Raw genomic sequence first — 20,953 nt, 5'->3', positions numbered from 1 at the left:
TCCATGCGTGTGTGTCGTTGGTGGCGCGGTCCCTCCCTCGCTCCTCCACACCTTGACCCTCTTCTCTCCCTCTCGCTCTCTCTCTCTCGCGCGCACTGGCAAAGGAACGGGTACCAGTCTTCACGCCAGTGGTTGACACACTCGTGCCCACTCCGCAAGCCTTCTCTCGCTTTCACGGCCATCACAGCCGCCCCAGCGCCTCTTTCTGCGTGCTCTCGTGTGTATCTGGGCAGCTATCATCGTCACGAACCACCATGAAGGGCGTCACCTCGTTCACCGTCTACGGACTGGTCACGGCGGCGGACTTCCAGCGTTGTGCAGAGGCGGCGGCGCACGTGAACGACAAGTACCCGGAATCCTATGCCGTCGTAGTGAAACTAGAGCTTCCACGAGACTTTGCCGAGCGGCGGGCTGCGTGGGCGTCGGCGGGGCAGCTGCCGTCCCAGCAGCAGCCGACAGACACCTCGTTCTGTGAGAGCGGTGGGCCAGCTACCACGGCGTCCGCGGCTGCTGCCGAACCGGCCTCGGTACTGGTGGAGCAGCACGGCAGCGATAGCGAGCCACAGCGCCTTCTTACTGCAGAGACCTTCTTGCACAACATCGCTACTCACACGGACTATAAGCCCGACGCCACGGAGGACTACTACACCGCGCAAGGCAAGAGCGCGTGGCGTGCCTTCCTCGCATCGCGTGGCCGACAGTACTGCTGGATGGACGTGTCAGTGGACGGCGTGGCGGTGGGGAGGGTTTGGTTTGAGCTGTACGCGACTGTGGCTCCGCTGACGTGCAAGAACTTCTGCGAGCTGTGCCGCGGCACCACGGTTGCCACAGGCAACACCGTTGCGCACAGCAGCGTATTCGATCCGCCGCCGTCGCAGCACATCGGCTACAAGGGGACTACCTTCTTCCGCACCTTAAAGGATGCGTGGGTGATGGGGGGCGATGTGACCGGTGCGCACTCCGGCAATGGCGGGTACTCGTGCTACGGCCGCTGCTTCCCCGATGAGACGTACGCCGTCCCCCACGATGCGGCTGGCATTCTAGGCATGTGCAACGACGGCCCGCACACGAACAGCTCTGCCTTCTACATCACGCTTCGACCCATGTCCTGGATGAACGGCAAGTACGTTGCCTTTGGTCGAGTCATGGACGGCATGCACGTGGTGGATGCGATCCACGCGGTCGAGGTGCGTCACAACCAGGCCCCGAAAGCGTCCATTGTCATCACCGACTGTGAAGTGCTTGACACGAGTGTGTAAGGAGAAGAGGGTGAGGAGGGTTAAGGGCCTGGGTGCCGATCCGAGAGAGAGTCGGGCCTGCTCAAGGCCGAACGAATGGCAGGCGGGCGTGGGACGGCACAACAGCGATCAGTATGGAAGCGGCAGCACCTCCCACAAGGGGTGGAGAGCCCGTGGCGGCGCTCGCTTGCACGCACAGGTGTGCGGGGTGGAGATGGGTGGGTAGAGTGGGCGAGAGATAGGGAGGGCAGTGGGCGAGAGATAGGGAGGGCAGTAGGCGAACGCTTATATATGTTTGTGTGTGTGCGGAACCGTGGGTCGTCGCTGCCTTGCATGTGCGTGATGGCAGGCGCTTGTCACCGCGTCGGTAAGTTTCTTCTCTTGTCCTGTGTGTGCTGCCTCCATCCGAACCGCGTGCGGCTCGCCACCGGCCCCTCCTGCGCCCCCTCACGGGCTCTCTTCTCTCGTTCTCAACGTCTTCTTTGATTTGTTTCCGTTGATGCCCCGATGTACTACTAGACACACCTCAACTTGCAACACCGCGGTGCCCCACCTCCTCCCTCCCTACCACGGACATCATCTCACTGTCTGTGCCTGTCTGTCCGCCGACAGCGACAACGGCGACGCTTCCTTCCGCCTCGGGCGTCGTGCTCCCCCTCTCTCTCGCTCTCGCTCTGCTAGTCCGAGGGGTCTTTGTCTCACTGCGTCTCTGAGTTCTCTGCACCTCAAGAAGGCGCACAACTCATGGAAGGCAGCTGGGAAGGAAAGGACGCACAGGGACACACACACACACACACGGCCAGCGCCGCATCGCCACCTACTTCTTCTCCACCACACTCTCGATTGTGCACGCACGCACAGAAATGCGCGCCGAGGACGGAAAAGGGTGCGGGGTGCGGTGCGTACGCGGCGATAGGAGAAGCGACTCACGTACGCCACAGCGTACACGACGGTGCAGCTTTTCGCTCTTGTGTGTGTCTCTCTCTAACTCTCAGCGCACGTGAGCAAGGAAGTGGTGGTGGTGGGCAGCCTCATCTCCGCGCTTCACCCGGGCTGATCCGTATCCACCACCCACCCGCCCCCTCCTTTGCGTCCCTCGGCGAACTAGCGAGGGCGTGCGCGCTTTCTATTACCGTTCGCTTGCTTCGCGCCCGCCGCCCCTTCCTCGCCTTCCACACTCCACCTCCCTCTTCCAACGCCTTGCGTGCCGGAATCCCGCCGTCCGTCCCGCATCCACGCCCGGGCACGCCTCACAAAACACCACTGGTGCTGCTGCGGCCATGGATGACGGTCGGGCCCACAATGCTTGACCGGCCGTTTTGCACGCCGCACATTCCGCGAGCGGGGCTTCGCACCGTTCCAGTGACGCGCACGCGCGCTAGGACGTGGCGGACGACATCACACTCCACGGCTCGTCCGCCACGGCCAACGCAAGCGCTCTGGATACACGTACTGGCCCTTGCACAGCGGATTTCCATAGGCTTCTCTCAGCTCAAGGAAATCGGTTGATGAGCCGCATGGCACGGCTCCTATGTCCAGCGCGGCGTCCACTGCATCGATGCAGGTGCGGGAACCGAGGCACTTGGTGAGCGTATGGTGATCGCCGTCGATCTGTCGCACACGAGCACGTGCCATGACTGTGAGGACTGCCTCGGACGCGCCGACTGCATGGATGTCCTGCGCGTTCACGTCTACTGCCCGCAGGCTCTGAGCACGGACTTCAGCTGCTGATGTGCGTGCTCGCTCCGTCGTGACACCCCACTACATTCAAATTTCGTTCACGGAGCCGCTGCCGTTTTATATGCTCAACGCGACAGTTCCGACCCGCGATGACGGAAGGCACGCACCTCCATGCGTGGCATCCCAGGGTCCAGCGCCCCCCCCCCTCCACCCCCGCTCTCTCTGTGTACGGAAGCCCGGCAGCCCCCTCACCCTCTATCCCTGCCAACGCCGAACCACTTCTGGTGCTGACAGGGCTGGGCCCTTACGGCGTTGGGCGAGGTCGGCGCGACGTAGCGCCACGGATGCCGGCGGCCATGTCGTGCATGGCGCTGCGTCCGAGCCACCCGCGACAGTGAGCACAGGCTTGCACGGTCCATGCGATGGGCGGAGCGTGTCAGCGCGGCTCGAGCGTGTCGCAGCCGGCCCCTCACACTGGCCCACGGCGAGGGGTGCGGGGGCCTGAGTGTCACCGCGACGGGGAGACGCACCCAGGGAGGAGGTGGGGGGAGTGGGGACCGGCATGATGGAGGGGCGGCTGTGTGGCGATGTGTGTGTATGTGGGTGTCGTCGCGTTTGAGGCAGGAGCCGTGCTGCTATGACCGAGCCGGCGCACTGCTGCAGCGCGCGTGTGTCTTGCGCTGCTTCGCACCAGGCGATGAGAGTGGGGTGGGGTGCCTGCAGCACTCGGCGGCGGGGGGGTGCAGAGCGGCCTCCACCTCGCAGTGTGCGGCAGCGAAAACGGACACGCGGAAGACCAAACAATCTGGGACGCCCCCAAGAGGGGCGCTTCTCCCTGGGCTGCGCTTGTGCCCGACGGCTGCCTGCCGCTTGTGGGCGAGGTGCCTGCGCTGACGGCTGTGCTGAACGAGCTTGTGGAGTGGCTGTGGCTGGTGGGCGACATGCCGAAGGGAAGTTGTGGTGTTGATGTTGCTGGTGTTTGTGTGCCGGCGAAGGTGGTGTGGAGGTGTTGGATCATGAGCGTCCAGTATCTCGCACCCCCTTTCTCTTCTCGCCCACTCCCAGACGATGGATGTGGTTTTCGTCTGCCACGCTTGTGTGTGCGCACCGGTGCCGCGCTCTCTGGTGATGGTGGGCACGCACCTCGGTGGTGGGTTTCTGTGAGGTGGCGGATGGGATGTCGTGGCGATGACAACGTCTCATGCACGCGAGTATACACACACCCACACCTATGCATGCACATGTACATCCACAAACAACAAAAAATGGCACACGGCTGCCGTTCTTGTGCCGCGGTTGACGGCGTATACACAGGGGCAAGGCGGAGTTGAGGGTGTGCACCTCCGCAGAAACAGCGCAGGGCTCAAGACAGCGACACGAAACGGAGGAGGAGGAAGAGGGGGGACGCGTGCGCGATGAAGCGTTCGACCGCCTGTCGGTTGTGCCGCTGCTGTCAGTGTCGGTTGCTGCGGGGTGATGATGGTGGTCGAGGACACCGTCTCGCACTGCGAGCCCCCTCCCTCTACCCTTTTTCCTCCCGCCCCCGCGCGCGCGCCTGTGCATGGGCGCACTGCCGATCCCAGTCTGGGGCGCGCACTGTGGTGTGCGAGTGTGTGTGAGCGGGGCGGCGGCATTCTATCCCGCGCGCTCTCCCTCTACGCCGCGCCCCATCTGCTTTATCCATTCTTTCACTCCTTCCATTGCTCCTCTGCCGGCCTCGGTGCTCGCGACCTTCTCAGCAGCGCGGAGCCGCGTGAGAACGCCCCACCGCTGAGTTCGCGTCGTCACTTGAAAGCATAACAAGCAGCAGTAACAGAGCAGGTCCAGCCCAAACAGTTGCCTGTTGCAGATACCCTGACTTCAGCAGGGGGAGAGGCAGAGTTTTGGCCGACGAGAGAGCGAGAGCCGTGAGTCCTCACGGCGCGGCTTCTGTGCGTGTGCGTGTGCGTGTGTGCACGTGCGTTGAGCGCCGAAGGATGAAGCGTGGCGGCAGCGGTCAACAGGACAACGTGGCGCGCCTGACAGCAAGGGGGTTCGGGAAGGCCAAGGCTACTCAAGCGCTCAAGGATGCCGGCAACAACGTAGAGGTAGCCCTGCGGATTCTGGAACGGCAGCGTGATCAGCAACAGCAGCAGCAGTCGCGAGCGCGCGGGATAGATGGAGCGCGCACGTCGACCAGCACGACCTCAGCGGCCATCCCATCGCTGAACCGAACGAAACCGCCGCCGACGTCGACTCTGTTCGCTAGTTCTTCTCCCGCCGTCGAGGCCATGCGCCGGCAGCGGGAGCGCCTCCACCCCTGCGTCGTGCAGTTCGGCTCGTGTCAGTACGGCCAGTATTGCGTCCTCAAGGATCTCCCCGGCGACGTTTGCGTGCAGCACTTTCAAGGCAGCTGCGTGTACGGAAGTTCCTGCCGCCATCGCCACACGATCGAAGGCGTCGATGTTCGCGATTATGTGTGGGGCGCCTCTAAGGACGGTGACGCGGAGCCCGTGCTGCGAAACGGTGATTCGATGTACCGCGTGCGCGCCGTGGATGGGATGGGGTCGAAGGTGCAGATGGCCGAGCCGATAGGCGACCAGGCCGACACCCACGCACGTGCCGATGATGGTGAGTGCGACGGTGGCGACGTGGCGCACCGACGGCTCGCCGCTCCGCCACTGCTTGCCTCCGATTTTAATCGCATTCGCGGATCCGTCCCATCGTACACAGAGCCGATGCTGTCGTCGCCGCCGTATGCGTTCCAAGGCGAGGCGGTGGAGGCTGAGGGCAGCGAGGAGGGTGACGCTGCAGGATGTGGCGCAACGAAAACGGGCCCAGCAGCGCTCCTGGTGGCGCATCCGACACCGTTCCGCGATCTAGTGAAGGGTAGCGCTGGCCCTGTGCAGCTCCCTCCTCCACAGCGACCACTGCCGTCATCATCGACGACGACCTCTCCTCCAACAACGGCGACTGCTCGTCGCGCTCGTGCACGTCACCCGTGCATTGCGCAGTACGGCAGCTGCAAGTTCGGCGACGCCTGCGTCCACGCTGACCGTGACGCGGACGTTTGCGTGCACTTCCTTAACCGCCGTTGCCGCTACAGCGCAGACGAGTGCCGTTACCGCCACGAAACGGAGGCGGAGTACCACGCCGCGTTGCTCGCTCGCACCGCTCTGCCGGGGTCGACTGCGGACGCGACGGGCGAGCGAAAGGAGCCGCGGCACACCGACAAGCCAAGGAGCCGCTTGCAGGGCGGCCCTTCGCGAAGTGCATCGGCGTCAGGCTCGGGTCGAGACACGTCTTCGGATGCCCGGGCACCGTCGCTAGCGCTGCCGTCCGTGGAGGACTTGGCGGCGCTGCCCGAAGCACTGCGGCCAGTTGACCATGCCGTGGCGACTCACCACGGCGACGGCGACGGCGACCACCTCAGCAGCGCCTCTGAGATGCAGGTCTTCCTCGGGCTGCTTGAGGTGTTCCCGAATGTTGAGCCGGCGGTGGTGCTGCAGGCGCTGCGCGTGAGCGGCGGAGACCCAATCCGCGCCAGTGACGTTATTGCCCACGCTGGTGCCGTCCCGACAACGGCCGAGGTGAACGACGTGGCTGCTGCACTTGCGTTGGCGGCGGCCGAGGAGACAGCGGCGCGCGAGGCGGCGGTGGACGACGCTGCTGCGGCAGTGGCGCTGGAGCGCCACAACGCCCTCCTGACACTCATCTCCCTCTTCCCAGGAGTCGACCCGGTTGCAGTGGAGGCGGTGCTGTCGCAGCACCACGGTGCCTTCGCCGACGCGTACAATGTACTTTTCTGCGCGCAGGAGAATGTGGCTCGGTCAGCCATGTGGAGCGGGAGCACGGCGGCTATGACGCCAGCCGATCAGCTCCGCGTAGAGAAGCTGTGCGTGATGTTCCCCGGCCTCGACGCGGACGTCGTGCGGAGCGCCTACTGCGCCGCAGACCGTCAGTGGAGTCGCGCGACAGCGGCGCTGAACGCGCTGACGAAGGAGCTGCTCTCACTGGACTCTGTCGAGGCGGCGCCTGCAAAGATGGCTGCAGCGGCGACGGTGGAGTGGCGGCCGCCGCATCCCGCTACGGCGACGACAGCGGTCGCAGGGGACGACAGCAGCGGTGCCGGCGGTGTCCAGAAGACCCGTGAAGAAACGAGCGCGGAGGTCTACAGCGCCTATCGAGCGGCGGAAAATGAGATACTCGAGTTCGGCGACTGGCGGCGGGTGCGGGAGCGGGCGTACCTGATGAACACGCAGCGTCTCCGGGTCCTGGGCCAGGCCACCGCGGCCTTTTCAAGCGGGGACGGCAGGACGGCGAGAGTCCTTAGCAGCGAGGGTCGTCGGCTCGGTCTCGAGTACAACCGCCTGAATCGCTTGGCGATGCTCGCCCTGGAGCAAGAGCGGCTGCGCACAGATGCCACAAGCACCCTCGACCTCCACGGTTTCCATAGCACTGAGGTGCATGACGTGCTGGTCCGTCGCGTCCGCGTCTGCCAGCGCCATCGTATTGGTCACCTCCGCATTGTGACGGGGCAGGGCAAGCACAGCAGGCACGGCCATCAGTCGCTCTACCCCACCGTCATGGAAGACCTCCGCACAGACGCTTTTCTGAGTGCTGTCGTAAAGGTCAAGTCCATCAAGGCCGGCTACATCGACGTCACAGTGCGACTGCCGAACACCGGATCCTAAGCAAGAGGAGGGTGGCGGACGGATAGAGCCGCCTGGCAGCGCGAGGAGAAGGGCATGACTGACCAGGGATGACAAAAAACCGTACGTGTGCGGTTGCGCTCTCCAGCGCACCCTCCCCTTCAGCATCCTTCTCCGCTTACGAGGTTCCTTTCTCTTCTCCCAGAGCTCTCACTGCACGTATGTGTGTGTGTGTGTGTGCTGGGGGGGGGGGTCTGTGAGTATCGTGTAAGACGCAGACGACGGCAACAGCAGCATCAAGGACGATGCTTCCTAATAAGACGTTCTAACCCCCCATCTCTTGGTGCGTGGAGCATCGGACCTGCTCCGGTCGTCATCACCACCACTTGACCGCCATCTCCTCCCTCATCAGCGCTTCCTCCTTTCTCTTATCAGCGTCGCGCACCTCAAGAACGGACAGACTCTCTCTTTCACACACACATACACACAGAGACGGGCGTATATATACATACACACACACGGGGAGTGGATGCATCATCGCCATCGACCTCCTCGTCGTCAGCATCGCTTCCACGGCGCGCTGTCTCTCTGTGCCTGCTTCTCTCTCGCTACCGTTTCTTCGTCGCGGCTTTGTGGGAGCACCGCACCTTCACTGGCCCACGCCACCCCCTCCTCTTGGGCGCATGCTTTCGGCTCGCTCGTGCGCTTGGCCCCCCCTCTCCCCACCCCTCACAATGCCTCCCCGTGCAGGATGAACACACGTCCTTCGCCCTCCTCGCCCTCGTCCGCGTGCCACTGAGCGCGCCCGAGAAGGTGTGCCGTGGGGAGCCGCTCCCATCTCTGACCTCATCAACCTTCCCACTTAACCCTCATCTCCCCCGACACTTTCACGTCTCGATGTGATGGGCCTCGCATGCTGCTTCCCTCTCTCTCTGTGTTACGCACACCGGCATGCAGTCCCACGGACACAGGTCTACCAGGAACACAGCCACATCAAGCACTGTCGCATGAGCAGCTGCCGCGGTATCGTTGTTGCTGGCGTCACGAACCAGGCACGGACGCAGATGGCCGAGGCGTTCTTGCGGGCCTTTACTGGTGGCCGCGTGTTTGTGTGCAGCGGGGGCGTGCACCACCTCGGCACCGTGCATCCGTTGGCCGTGACGACCATGGCGGAAATGGGCATCGATGTTAGCCGGCAGTCCTCGTCCTCGCTCGCTGGCGTGCGTCGGCAGCGCGACACTTACGACGTCTACGTCAGTGTTGATGCCCCCTACACGGAGCGGACAAGCGACCGGTATCAGCGGCGCTACGCCGACACACAAGCTGCTCAGCAGAGCTCCATGGGCGCTTCTGGGTTGTCGGCGTCGTGCGCTTCTTCCACTTCGGATTTCTGCGATCCACTGCTGGCATCGGCGACGCCGGCGCACTGGACAGTGTCGCAGGACACAACGGACGGCCGGCAGAGCTGGACGTTGTGGAGTCCGCGCAACCCCGCTATTTACCACGAGCGGTCGACGCGCAAGCTGCAGGATCATCTGTACGAGGGCGAGCCTCTCTTCATGCGCGTGCGGCCGCACGAACTGCGCAAGGCGTGCCGGGTGCAGCGGCGATGGGAGGTGCCGGAGCTCACGCAACGGTTCGCGCTGGAGACGGAGGCCGAGCAGAAGGCGCGGTTTGTGCAAGCGCGTGATCTGCTCGGCTCCCTGGCCCTTGCGCTCGTACGTGACTTGGAGCGGGAGTACGGCGAGACGATGCTCGACGAGGCCACGGTGGCTGCCTATGAGAAGGTTGCGGCGACGAGGTGCGGGTCTTGAGCCCACGCGGAGCGCTGCTGCAAGCTTGCTGGTGATGCCGACGGTACTGCTGCCCAGATGCCCCATATACCCCCCTCCCCTCCACTCTCTCCCTGCGTGTGTGCGCGCGCACGTTTGTCTTCCCAGGAACGCCTTCAATGCGATGATGGTGACCAGTCGCGAGATGCGCGTGCGCCATGTCGGGCCGGCGGCCACCGGAGAAGGAGCAACGAGCAAGGCAGGCGAAGCGTCAAGCGAAGCAAGCGACGGCGACTTTCACGGGCATCCCCGACCGCCTTCCCCTTCCCCTTTCCCCTTTCCCCCATACCCACGAACGTGCACCGCCGCCACACGTGTGTCTGTCTGCAAGCTGGCTCGGGCCTGTATGTGTTTCGCCGCGTCGTAATCGCGGCTATGCCATTGCGTGGATTTCCGCAGCCGCCACTCTCGATACTGCCACATCTTGGGCTGCTACACCGGCGTCTACATGTGCCGCGACTGCCGTATGGGTGCACCCTCTCAAGCCCTCATGCCTTCATGCCTCTCCCACCATCCTCTTTTCGTTTCGACTCTCTCTTTCTCTCTCCCTGCTAGCCGTATCATCGGTGCAAGCAGCACGACCCGTGTGTGGCGCGGGCGAAGGTCTTCAACCATTGCGCGGCGACACAGCACTCGATACAAACACACACACACACACACACACGGGCCATGTACAACGGTGTGGAAGCTGCCGCGGTCAAGGGTACCGGGCTGAGTGGCTATGTTCAGCGCAGCCGCGTGAACGTGTTGGCGACGGGCCGCGTGCCTGCCGAGGAGGGCGCGGCGGCGATGGAGGGCGGGGCGTCCATCAACCCCCTCGAGCAGCGCCGCGCACAGGGCGAGAACCGCGAGATGGCGGCACGGCTTGAGTCTCATCGCGCCTTGCGTGAGGTGCGACTGCGCGTCATGCTCTACCGTGAGGAGCGCGAGGCGGCCGGGGTGGACCCCGTCACAATGGACCGCGAGTGCGGCGAGCTCTACGACTCCTTGCTCGTCGCCGCCAAGCGCCGGCTGAAGGCGCAGCAGAAGACTGAGAACGCCAAGACAGTCGCTAAGTTCGCCGCCGCGTTCGGCGTGAAGGCCACGGCAGCGGTGACCACCTCAGGTGGTGGTGCAGGTAGCGGCAGCGCCTTCGACCGCTCCGTGCAGGAGGTGGAGAAGCACCGCACCGAGGAAGAGCGCCGCCGTCACCAGGAGGCGCAGCTCGTCGAGCACCTGAAGCGTATGCGCCGCGAGGGCAGCGACGCAGTAGAGGGTGCGAACATCTGCGACACAGAGGAGACAGGGATTTAGCGATGCGAATGCGAGAGAGGGGGAAAGGCATTCAACGTCTTTCTCATCCGCCGAGCCTGCGCCTCGAAGCCGGTGGGTGGAGGTGAGTGTGTGTGTGTGTGTGGGCGGGGAGGGAGGGAGGGAGGGAGGAGGCTGCGCGGCATCGCCTCCCCTCCGCACCTCTGCTCTGCTCTGCTCCCTCATGGTTTCTCATCCTCTGTCCACCGCCTTTTCTCTGTGCTTCTGCGCACATCTTTGGCCTCCGTCGCTTGAGCCGTTGTTGCAGTGGTGGCTGTCTGTGTGTGCGTGTGTGTGTGTCTGCATGTCTCCCGTGCCTCTGTTCACTAGTGCCCTCCCCGTGTTGCCGCTGCGCCGCGCTACCGCCGTTCAGCGCCTCCCTGCCCGCAGCGCTCCTCGTAAGCCTTCTGATGCTTTAGCCAACGGACATCAATCCGTGCATAGGGGCGCCTCTTTCTTTCTCATGTCCCCCTTCCCCCCACGCCCCCCTCCTCAGCGCCGTTCTGTGTTGGCCTGACTGCCAGCTCCCGATTTACTGGGATGCTGCTGCTGCTCTTGCGCAACCCCTCACTTCTCTTCCCCTTCTCTCTTCTCCACCGGCTATGCGGGAGACAGCCAACCGATCCACGCACGCACACGCACGCGTAGGTTTGTGTGTCTGAGTGTGTGTGTGTGTGGGCACCGCCCTTCTCACATCGTCCGTGATAGAAATACGAAAGTCAAACGCGGGTACCGCACGTTCACCACAAACCGTGCATGCGCTACGGCGTATCTCTTTGCGTGTGTGTGTGCGTGTGCCTCAACGACCACAGCCGCCAGCCGACGCCACCACAGAAGCGACGTCGGCAATGACGGCGGCCCTCTGTCTTTCCTTTTCATATTCTGTTGATCAGCCCCCCCCCCCCCCAACCTCACTCCTTAACCCACTTCTGTGCGTGTGGGCGCGCCCTTCACCTGGCTTCTAAAACTTGCATCTCTCCCCTGCCTCCCGCTCGTCTTGCGCTCAGAGGCAGGCAGGCACACACGCGCGCACGCTTACACATAATACAGTCGCATACACCTACAAACACACCCACACATAGTTTTAGGTGGTGCGACGTCTCTTACCCACCTGCATTCTGGCCTTTTTCCTTCTTCGCTGCTGGCGGAGCTCTCGTGCGTCTCCCGCCCATCTAAGTTGCTCTCCCTCTCTGTATTCCTCTCTGCGCACCGCTTTCTCTTCCGCTGCTGCGCACGCACGCACGCACGCACGCTCGCACGGGTGGTGAGCTGCGTGTGCTGCGTCCCGGCGCGTAGCTCGCCCTATTCCTGCCACGGACACGCACGCGGACACACACGCCTGCACGCACAGACGGGTTGCCGCCATATACATATAAGCGCCCTCTCTCCTTTTCGCTGTAGCGCCATAACACACGCCTTCTTGTGTCGGCATCAAATCTCATGCACTCCTCGCTGCCGATGGCTGAGCAGATGGCGCGAGCAGGCGGCGGTGGCGGCGCGGCCAGCGGGGCCGACGAGGGCATCACGAACTTGGTCGTGAATGTTCCAGAGGCGGACTGGGCGACAATCGACTGCATCAGCAGCCACACGGAGGCGGCGGAGCGGGCGGCGATGTGGCGCCGCCATAGCGTCACAGCTGCGGCTTCTTCGTCGTACGGCGACACGTGGTCCGTGTACAGCCCCGAGGGCGAGGCGTTCTTCGCCGCCATGGCATGCGGCATCGTTCTCGGCTGCCTCGGCGTCTTCAGCGACGCGTGTGCGCACTGGGTGAGCGCCTTCCGCTCTGGTATTTGCGCGAACTTCTTCTGGCTGGGCCGCAACATGTGCTGCGTCGACAGTCGTGAATGCGGCGAGTACTACTCGTGGGGCGAGTTCTTCCTCGGCCGCGACAACCATGTCGTGGCCTTTGTGGACTTCGTCATGTACGTCAGCTTCTCCACGATGGCGGCTGTCACGGCGGCGTACCTGTGCAAGACCTACGCCCCCTACGCCTCTGGCGGCGGCATTGCAGAGGTGAAGACGATCGTGTCGGGCCACCACGTCAAGCGGTATCTTGGGGGCTGGACGCTGATCACGAAGGTGGTGGGCATGTGCTTCTCGACAGGGTCTGGCTTGACCGTGGGGAAGGAGGGCCCCTTTGTCCACATCGGCGCCTGCGTCGGCGGCATTATCTCCGGCGCCCTGCCGAGCTATCAGCAGGAGGCCAAGGAGCGCGAGCTCATCACCGCCGGCGCGGGCGGTGGCATGGCCGTTGCTTTCGGTGCCCCCGTCGGCGGGGTCATCTTCGCCTTGGAGGATGTCTCCACGTCGTACAACTTCAAGGCCCTCATGGCGGCCCTCATCTGCGGCGTGACGGCGGTGCTGCTCCAGTCGCGCGTGGATCTCTGGCACACCGGCCGCATCGTGCAGTTTAGTGTCAACTACCAGCACAACTGGCACTTCTTCGAGCTCCCCATGTTTGCGGCGATCGGATGCTTTGGCGGGTTCATCGGGTCCACCTTCAGCGTCGTGAACCTGCACGTCGGCCGGTGGCGCAAGAGGCACTTGCGGCAGTGGCGGATCGTCGAGGTCGCCGTCGTGGCTGCCGTCACCGCTGTCGTGAACTTCTTGACGCCCTACGGCTCCGGTAGCATGCTGGAGCTTCTCGGCGACTGCTTTCAGGACTGCACACCAAACGGCACCATTGAGATGTGCGAGGACAGCGACATGCGCGCCTTCTTCTCTCTCCTCGTCACTGCCACGGCAAAATTTGCCATGTTCTCCTACACCGTCGGCACCTTCCTGCCCGCCGGCATCCTTGTGCCGTCGCTCACGATCGGCGCTCTGTACGGCCGCGCCTTTGGTATGATGTTCCGCGCGTTGCAGGAGACCTACGCCAGCTCGTACATCTTCACGGAGTGCTACGACCAGGACCTGTGCGTCATCCCTGGCGTGTACGCGATCGTTGGCGCGGCGGCCATGCTGACCGGCGTCACCCACATGACCATCTGCCTGGCAATCATCATGTTCGAGCTCACGGGCTCGCTGGAGTACATGGTGCCCGTCATTGTGGGCATACTCTGCGCCAAGGCCGCCGGCGAGGCTGTCGGGGTGAAGGGTACGTACGAAATCGGCATCGAGGAGAACAAGCTGCCTTATCTAGACCCGAAGAAGGAGTTCTATCTCGACTTCGTTGCCCAGAACGTCTACGGGAACAAGCAGTTCACCGTCCTGACGGCGTACGGGCTGCAGGTGCGCGACATCAACGAACTCGTCACGAAGATGAACGTCACCGGCTTCCCCGTCGTCGAGTCGCCCAGTGACATGACGCTGCTCGGATACGCGCCTGCAAAGAAGATTGTGCGGGCCCTCCAAGTGGCCGCGGCGCGCAACAGTGACGTAAACCTCAACACATACATTCGCTTCAAGACAACGCCGTCCCACTCGCGCGAAGCCACCTTCCTCGAGGTGGACCTCACGAACATCCTGGAGAGCTGCCTGCTGCAGGTAGAGCCGGAGTGCTCCGTGAAGAAGTTGCTGTACCTGTTCAAGTCCCTCGGCACCCACCACATCCTCGTCTGCCGCTACTCGAAGTTCGAGGGCTTTATTAGCAAGAAGGACTTCATCAACTTCATGCGCGTCAAGGAACGCGAGGAAAACATGGAGGACGATGAGCTGGAGCGAGAGCGGTGTGAACGAGTCCGTCAGGAGCGCCATCACGAGGCCGCAACGGCAGCGGTCGACGTCGCGCCAGTGGCTGCCCGGTACAACTGAGAGCGGGTGGTGGTGGTGGTCGTGGTGGTGTCCATGCGGTAATACCGACACCGTTGCTGCCGCTGCTGCTGCCGCTTTTTTTTTTTACTTGTAATTCTGTTCCGTGCGTTTGTATTCGTTGTGTGTGTGTTTTGTCTTCGTCTCTCCGCCATGGCCCATCCCTCGCGATGGCGGACCTCCGCATCTTCGTGTGTCCTGTATTAACCGCGCGTTCGCTCGTACGCATCGGCTAACCAACTTGTTGACCCCCCTCCATTTCCCCACCCCTGTGCTGGCCCGCCGGTGGTGTGCGCTCACTCTCTCTTTCCTGTCGACAGCAGTTGCAGGCAGAGACGGAGACGCAGAAAAGGTGAGCGGCGCCGTCACACTCGTCACCACCGCCACCTCTGCGTCTTTCACAGACACGGACCTGCCCCTCCCTCCCCAAATCCTCATGATGCCACACTTCCGCTTGAGACGTGCGTGCGCGATGCTCCACCTCTGCACCGACACCGGCGCGCGCGCTGGGCGTTCCGGATTTCTCGTTGCTCGCTGCGCGCCTGCTGGTCCGCTCATTGTTCAACTTACCTTTCCTTCTTCTTCCGCTCTCAACTCTACTACTCCCTCTGCCGTGTATCTGCGTACGTCACTACCACGCATCAGCGACGTTGTCGAGCACCTCCGCTCGTCTTTCTCAGCTGCCGTGTGGGCGCGTTGCTCGAAGGCTGGAGTGACGGTTTAGCAACGGGACTGTGCGCTATTTTCACTGCGGTGCTCGGCTTGGGAGAGGCAACGAGGGGTCGCCGGTACCCTCCATCGATCTCGCTGCGCCTTGTCGTGCGCGAGGCCGAGGGAGGAAGAGGGAGAGAGAGGGCTGCACGTGCCTCCGTGCATGCGGTGTTGGCATCCCCTCTTTGCAGAAGGGCGCCTCCTCCATCCACCCCCCACCCCACCATACACACACACGCACATTCCCACATATATACACATACGCGCTTGCACACACATCTATCTATCCATATATATATATATATACACGTGTGTGTGTGTGAGGGCGTGAGTGATTTTGTACACCTTCACGCCCCCACTCATCTCCCGTCATCTCTCGCTCTTGCGAGCACATACTCCCACGCACGCAGACCCACGCCTACGCGTGCGCATACAGACGCTCACGGGGGCGTGCCCAACAGCGAAGAAAGAGGGGGTAGAGTTGGGAGGGAGGGAGAAGACTAAGTCTGTACAGTCGACCCCCCCCCCCTGCTCATCACCGTTGCCGCAAGACGCGGTGCGTCTGTGTCTGTGTGTCCTCGGTGCCCCCGATCGTTGTGAATATTCCTTCGAAGGTATCATATCCTTTTACTTTAAGAGCCTGTGCTCCCCTAGACACCCACCGGCTCACAGGCGCCGATAAACGAAACACTTGCGCGCTTCCTCTGTGGGTGAATGGGAGGCTGCTGCGGGGTCGCCTCAGAGGCAGGCACGGCCTCGTACAACGACACGGTCTCTTCCACACCATTTCCACCACCGTCACGTCGCGGAAGGTGGCGGGGCTCAACAAGAAGCACCAGCAAGAACGAAAAAGCAGCGCTTAAGAGGAGTGGTAGGCTCGAGTCCGCGCCGTCGTTCCTGGGCAAGATACTACCGCTGAAGGATCGAGGTGACACCGACAGCGCTCCTACCCGCGGCACCGCCGTCGATGCCGTTCCCTCGGCCGCCCCTTTGAAGCTCAGCGATTACGCCACTCTCGCCGCCCCCGAACATGACCAGGACCTGCCTTTCAAAGCCACACCACAGCACGGCGCCAACGGCAGCAGCCCTGACCCGCTCCTGCCTGACCTGTTTTACATCTCCGCTTCCTCGTCCTCATCGCTTCTCGCGAACTGCGACGTGGACGATAGCGCTGAGGACGGCGTTGGCGCCCGTCTTGACGGTGAAGGGCAGAGCTCGCTGGTGGAGGTGAGCCAGCCAACGCAGAGCTTCGCAGGTGATGTGCACACGTACTCGGAGCTGGACTTGACGAGCGAGTGGGAGCCGCCGTCGTTCGATCGCCTTGGCCGGCGGTCGGAGCGTCTGGGCCGCAACGGAACGGACCGCAGCCGACTGCGTCAGCTGATCGTCCGCGAGGCCGAGGTGCGCGCGTCCCTGACGGTCATGTACGTGCATCAGCATCAGCGGTTTTCGCTGAACCTCGCCAAGGAGCACTTCATCGCGGTATACATTAGAATGCGGCAGGAGTACGAGTCGGAGTGGACGGTGCAGTGCATCTGCTGGATCGTTGCGGTAGAGAGTGTCATGCGGGAAGCGCTGGCACGCGAGTGGTGGACGGAGCGAGCCGCTTTAGTGCGCCGAGTCGGGTCTCTCAGGACGCCACCGCCACCACCACTGCGGCCGACGTGCGACGACGCGAGGCTGGGTATCACAGCCATTCACGCACTGAAGCGAGAGGACAGCTTGCCTTACGTATCGAACTTGTACACGGCCGCGGACTTGACCTCCAGCGAGGAGGCAGAGGAGGGCGACCCGCTGAACCTGTGCATCCCGCCCATGCGCGCCTCTTCCTCAATCGCCCTCTTCTCCCCACCGCTGCAGCAGCAGCTCTCGGTGCTTGGCGGATCGCGATCTGCCTCTGCAGGAGTGTCTCGCGGCCTTCGCTCGGCTTCTCGAGTTAGCGCACCACATGCCTCGTCTTTTGTGTCGTCGCCAGCATCGGCCCTTTACTCGCCTGTGCCGACGAAGCGCGTAGCCGCTGCGCAGCAGGCACAGAAGGGCAGGTTCGTGCGGGGGCGGAGCATGGCTGTTACCGAGGCGCTCCTGTGAGCTCTAGCAGCGCGTGTCGCTAGGCAGGGGACGGATGTGTGATGAAGGTGCTTGCTTCTGCCATCGATCGAGCCCCGATTCAGTTCTTGCGGAAGCTCACCTTCCTCTGCTACACGACCTCTTGTAGCTCTCTTCGGTCGCTCTCGTGCACAGGCTCCCGGTGAGGGGCGAGGAGGAGGAGGAGGAGGAGGAGGAGGAGGAGGAGGAGGAGGAGGGGGGGGCATGCGGCATCTCTGCGCCCATGTGGAGCGGATGTGCATTGGTGAAATGCATGATGGCAGTGATGGTGAAACGTGTACTTGTGCGCCAGCGAGTGCATCTGTACCTCCGCCCGCGCGCTCTCTGTGGCGCTCATCGCATATCTTCATGCATATACGTACATATATATATGTATATATACATATATATATATATTATATGCATGCGCGTCTGTGTGTGTGTGTGTGTGTGTGTTGTGCATTCTTTCCAGCTCGCAGTCGCCGGCCGTGTCGAACACCCGCCTTCTTGTTTATGTTTCAGCCTCTCTGTATCTATCGATATAAATATATAGATGTAGAGATACCTGTGTTTTGCTTGTCTTCCTCCTCGCTCTCTCGCGATTCGTGTCCGTCTTGATGCGCTTGCGCGGTGGGCGTGTGGGCGCGCTTTCATCGTTGATGGACTCTGCACGCGCCTCGATGTGCGGACATTGACTTGTGTACGGCGGCGCCTTTCGCTCTTTTTTTATTATTTTGTTTTTTTGCCTTCTGCGGTTTCTTCCGCTGCTGTTAGCACCGCGCCGCACACGCGCCCTCCCCGCCCCTTGGCTGGCATGGACGGAAATGGACGATGAAGACAGCGAGCCCACCTCACCAGGCAACAAGGCCGTCCTGGAACAGGCCCTAGGATGCAGAAAATGTGAGCGCCGTGCGCACGCGCTTTCAAGCGCCGCTGGCATGGCGTACCGCATCCACACAAGGCATCCAGAGGTCAGCAGGGCACGAGCGATAGCCCAGAAAGGCGCGCAGAGATGCATACAAATCATCCCCAACGTGCGTGCGACATGTGCGGCACCTCTTACATCCGGCCGGGCGAGTCGATGCGACATAGGTGCCGAAGGCGTGACGAGAGCACCCCCAAAGGGGGCCCCATTGAGCCCTCCAGGTCCCCAATCTGGGGCGTCACCACACCATATCCTAAGATGCCGCAGCTTGAGGTGACTCAGGGCGAAGCATGGCATACAGACAGAGTCTGCGGGGTCTCAGGGGGCCCTGACCTGCGGCTGGCCAACCTCGTCCTCGCGCACACCCGGCATGCGCCTAGACAAACCCCTGTTACCCGCACGACAGACGCCATCGCCTCCAGCCGTCGAGCAGGACGCTGGACGCGGCGGGCGTGGATGAAGGCATGTTGCCCACGCCCAGGTCCGCCTGGAGTCGGTCGCGCAGCACATTTTCGAGGAAGGGACGAGGAAGGAGGAGAGCCCGTCAGACGTATGGTCCTCATTCAACCGGCTGAACGGCTCGTCCCAGAGGACCCGGATTCAGCCGCCGTGCAACAGAGTGCCAGGTGAGCTGTGGCTGTGCGTGCGTCTGTGTGCTGCCTTGCTCGCGGTAGAATACGCACATTGTAGAAAAGCGAATATGGTTGTGCTCCCCGTTCTCTCCCGCCCACTCCCGTCGATGGACGAGGAGGGGTGGGATGAGGGTGAGCGCCCCAGGGCGCGTCTGTGCACCCCCTGCCCACACATGCGCACAGGCGCACCGCCGGCGGCCATGAATGCAATGTGCTCTTGATTACATGCGAAAACAGTCAGTTCAGCGAAATGGATAGACGCGACGAGAAGACAAGCGTGCGCACGCCCCCCCCCCCCCCCAAAAAAAAAAAAAGACGGTCATGCAAAGACACGTGCGTAGCGCCGAAGGTGCTTCACTCAGGCTCTCGACTGCTCTTGCTGGAGCGTGAGTGATGTTCACGGATCTCTGCCCTATTCCGTCGCTGTCTCTCTCTTTCTCTCTCCCTCCCTGCCGGCATTTCATGCACACACACACACACACACACACCCTGGTAAAAGGAGTGCGAAGAGTCAGCCCTACACACCCCCTCCCTCCCTCCCTCCCCCTCCCTCTCGCTCGCTGCGGGTACGCATGTCCGTTGCCTTGGAGTCGCTTCTGCACCGATCCGTGTGCTGCCACCTGGCACACGGTGAGGAGTACCGAGGCCAGCTGGAGGCCCTGGACGGCACCTTCGATGTGGTCCTGTCGCAGTGCACGCGGAGCCGCGCCGCCCCAAGGCAGCCGGCCGAGCCCCTCGTTTTTCTGCGCGGCGAGAACATCATCTACATCGGCTTCGACGAGTCGTCCAGAAGTGAGGACGGGACCACCGCGTGAGATGCGCAATGGTGTTCTGTGCTGCTGCGCCCTCTTGTCCAGCTCCGCTGCGACTCAGGAAGAGGGGTAAGACGGAGACAATGGACAGCGCCTGTGAGGGCAGTGAGAGAGGGCATCTCGCGTTGCGGTGGCTCGGGTCACCAGAGAGCGAAGCAGCCGCGCGTTCGTGACTCCATACGTTACCCGCGCGCTCTTCTCCCTGCTTTTCTCTCTGTTGACGTGCGCTCCCGACTTCCACCCACCTACCTACACACACACACACACTCAACCTGTGTCTCACCGTCTTGTGCGCACATCATGAACCAAAGAAGTGAAGCGTGAGCACCGCTGCCAATGCAGGCAGGCACACATCCATGTGGCATCCAGAGCCGCATCCACGTGGAGCCGCGCATGGAAGCCGGCCTGATTCGATGCGGCCGCGTGTGCGATGCGGGAGAAGCGTTGGACGGGGACGTCCCGTTGCATTCTTTCGCGGCTTTGTTTGTACGTGTGATGCCCGTCTCCCCCCTCTCTGTCTTATCCGTGACACGCATCAGACCAACCGACGTCTTCTGCTTCCCCTGTCTGGCGGCCCCTTGTCACGCCGCTCTTGGTGTTCACCGTACACCGCCCTTCACCACCACCACCACCTCCTCCTCGTCTCTCTCTTTCTCTGTTCGTCATGTCCGCTCGTTTTGTGGGATGTATCCCGGGTGACAATCTTGCGTGGGTGTGCCGTTGTGCAGCTGGGTACGTGTGCACGCGTGATGGGCACACTCCCCTCTCCGTTCGTCCCCGCGCACTCACTCGTACTTTCTGCCCGTCGACTTGCCGGCTCGGTCTGTTGCGTCACCCGCGGCTGAGGCGCCGACATCGACGACCATCATGGCTCTGCCGGGCGTATCACATTATGAGCGCCTGCCCACGCGTACCAAGATTCAGTTCTTCTGGATCTCCATGCTGACGATGGGCTTCGCGTACCAGTTTCTCAAGATGACGGTGCTGCGCGTGCAGCCGAAGCGAGAGGAACAGATGTACATGCACATCCGAAAGGTGTACGGCGACAACATTCCGGAGGAGCTGCTGCAGCGAGCGAAGCGCCAGCGCGAAGCTCAGGATGCGCTGACGCTGACGAACATGCTGCGCACCCCTACACCGGGCCAGACGTCGAACGCGCTGCAGAACGATCTCGACCCTCGAGCCCTCATCAAACTCAAGAGCTGGAACGGGCATTAGCCCACTGTACCCCTCTTCCCACCCCTCCTTCTCCATGCTACTCTTCGGGTTGGTAAGGCGCGACACACGCGCACGTGTGCTCTCCTCTCCCACCCTCCCTACCCTGCACCACAGCTCTGGTCCTCACAGTGCTGCCGTGAAACTTCGTA

General features: G+C 62.6%; 8 protein-coding genes across 8 annotated transcripts; all 8 read left to right on the top strand.

Annotated features, from left to right (window-relative positions):
* Nucleotides 1-254: 254 nt before the first annotated feature.
* CYP12 (putative cyclophilin 12) lies at nucleotides 255-1,259 on the top strand (the record flags this gene model as incomplete). The annotated part of the gene is made up of 1 exon (XM_001462598.1): nucleotides 255-1,259. One exon carries the CDS (start codon nucleotides 255-257, stop codon nucleotides 1,257-1,259), a length of 1,005 nt encoding a protein of 334 aa, XP_001462635.1.
* A 3,635-nt stretch (nucleotides 1,260-4,894) lies between these two features.
* LINJ_01_0210 (conserved hypothetical protein) lies at nucleotides 4,895-7,591 on the top strand (the record flags this gene model as incomplete). Its single annotated transcript, XM_001462597.1, has 1 exon — nucleotides 4,895-7,591. The coding sequence occupies one exon, from the start codon at nucleotides 4,895-4,897 to the stop codon at nucleotides 7,589-7,591; it is 2,697 nt and encodes an 898-aa protein (XP_001462634.1).
* Nucleotides 7,592-8,451: 860 nt separating this feature from the next.
* LINJ_01_0200 (conserved hypothetical protein) lies at nucleotides 8,452-9,363 on the top strand (the record flags this gene model as incomplete). Its single annotated transcript, XM_001462596.1, has 1 exon — nucleotides 8,452-9,363. The coding sequence occupies one exon, from the start codon at nucleotides 8,452-8,454 to the stop codon at nucleotides 9,361-9,363; it is 912 nt and encodes a 303-aa protein (XP_001462633.1).
* Nucleotides 9,364-10,050: 687 nt separating this feature from the next.
* LINJ_01_0190 (conserved hypothetical protein) lies at nucleotides 10,051-10,674 on the top strand (the record flags this gene model as incomplete). Its single annotated transcript, XM_001462595.1, has 1 exon — nucleotides 10,051-10,674. The coding sequence occupies one exon, from the start codon at nucleotides 10,051-10,053 to the stop codon at nucleotides 10,672-10,674; it is 624 nt and encodes a 207-aa protein (XP_001462632.1).
* A 1,437-nt stretch (nucleotides 10,675-12,111) lies between these two features.
* On the top strand, nucleotides 12,112-14,424 carry LINJ_01_0180 (putative CLC-type chloride channel; the record flags this gene model as incomplete). Its single annotated transcript, XM_001462594.1, has 1 exon — nucleotides 12,112-14,424. The coding sequence occupies one exon, from the start codon at nucleotides 12,112-12,114 to the stop codon at nucleotides 14,422-14,424; it is 2,313 nt and encodes a 770-aa protein (XP_001462631.1).
* A 1,422-nt stretch (nucleotides 14,425-15,846) lies between these two features.
* LINJ_01_0170 (conserved hypothetical protein) lies at nucleotides 15,847-17,220 on the top strand (the record flags this gene model as incomplete). Its single annotated transcript, XM_001462593.1, has 1 exon — nucleotides 15,847-17,220. One exon carries the CDS (start codon nucleotides 15,847-15,849, stop codon nucleotides 17,218-17,220), a length of 1,374 nt encoding a protein of 457 aa, XP_001462630.1.
* Nucleotides 17,221-19,346: 2,126 nt separating this feature from the next.
* LINJ_01_0160 (conserved hypothetical protein) lies at nucleotides 19,347-19,589 on the top strand (the record flags this gene model as incomplete). The annotated part of the gene is made up of 1 exon (XM_001462592.1): nucleotides 19,347-19,589. One exon carries the CDS (start codon nucleotides 19,347-19,349, stop codon nucleotides 19,587-19,589), a length of 243 nt encoding a protein of 80 aa, XP_001462629.1.
* An 864-nt stretch (nucleotides 19,590-20,453) lies between these two features.
* Nucleotides 20,454-20,804, top strand: LINJ_01_0150 (conserved hypothetical protein; the record flags this gene model as incomplete). Its single annotated transcript, XM_001462591.1, has 1 exon — nucleotides 20,454-20,804. The coding sequence occupies one exon, from the start codon at nucleotides 20,454-20,456 to the stop codon at nucleotides 20,802-20,804; it is 351 nt and encodes a 116-aa protein (XP_001462628.1).
* Between the last annotated feature and the right edge of the window lie 149 nt (nucleotides 20,805-20,953).

Source organism: Leishmania infantum, chromosome 1, assembly GCF_000002875.2.
Source record: "Leishmania infantum JPCM5 genome chromosome 1".
NCBI lineage: Eukaryota > Euglenozoa > Kinetoplastea > Trypanosomatida > Trypanosomatidae > Leishmania > Leishmania infantum.
This window is presented reverse-complemented; position numbering and strand designations above follow the sequence as displayed.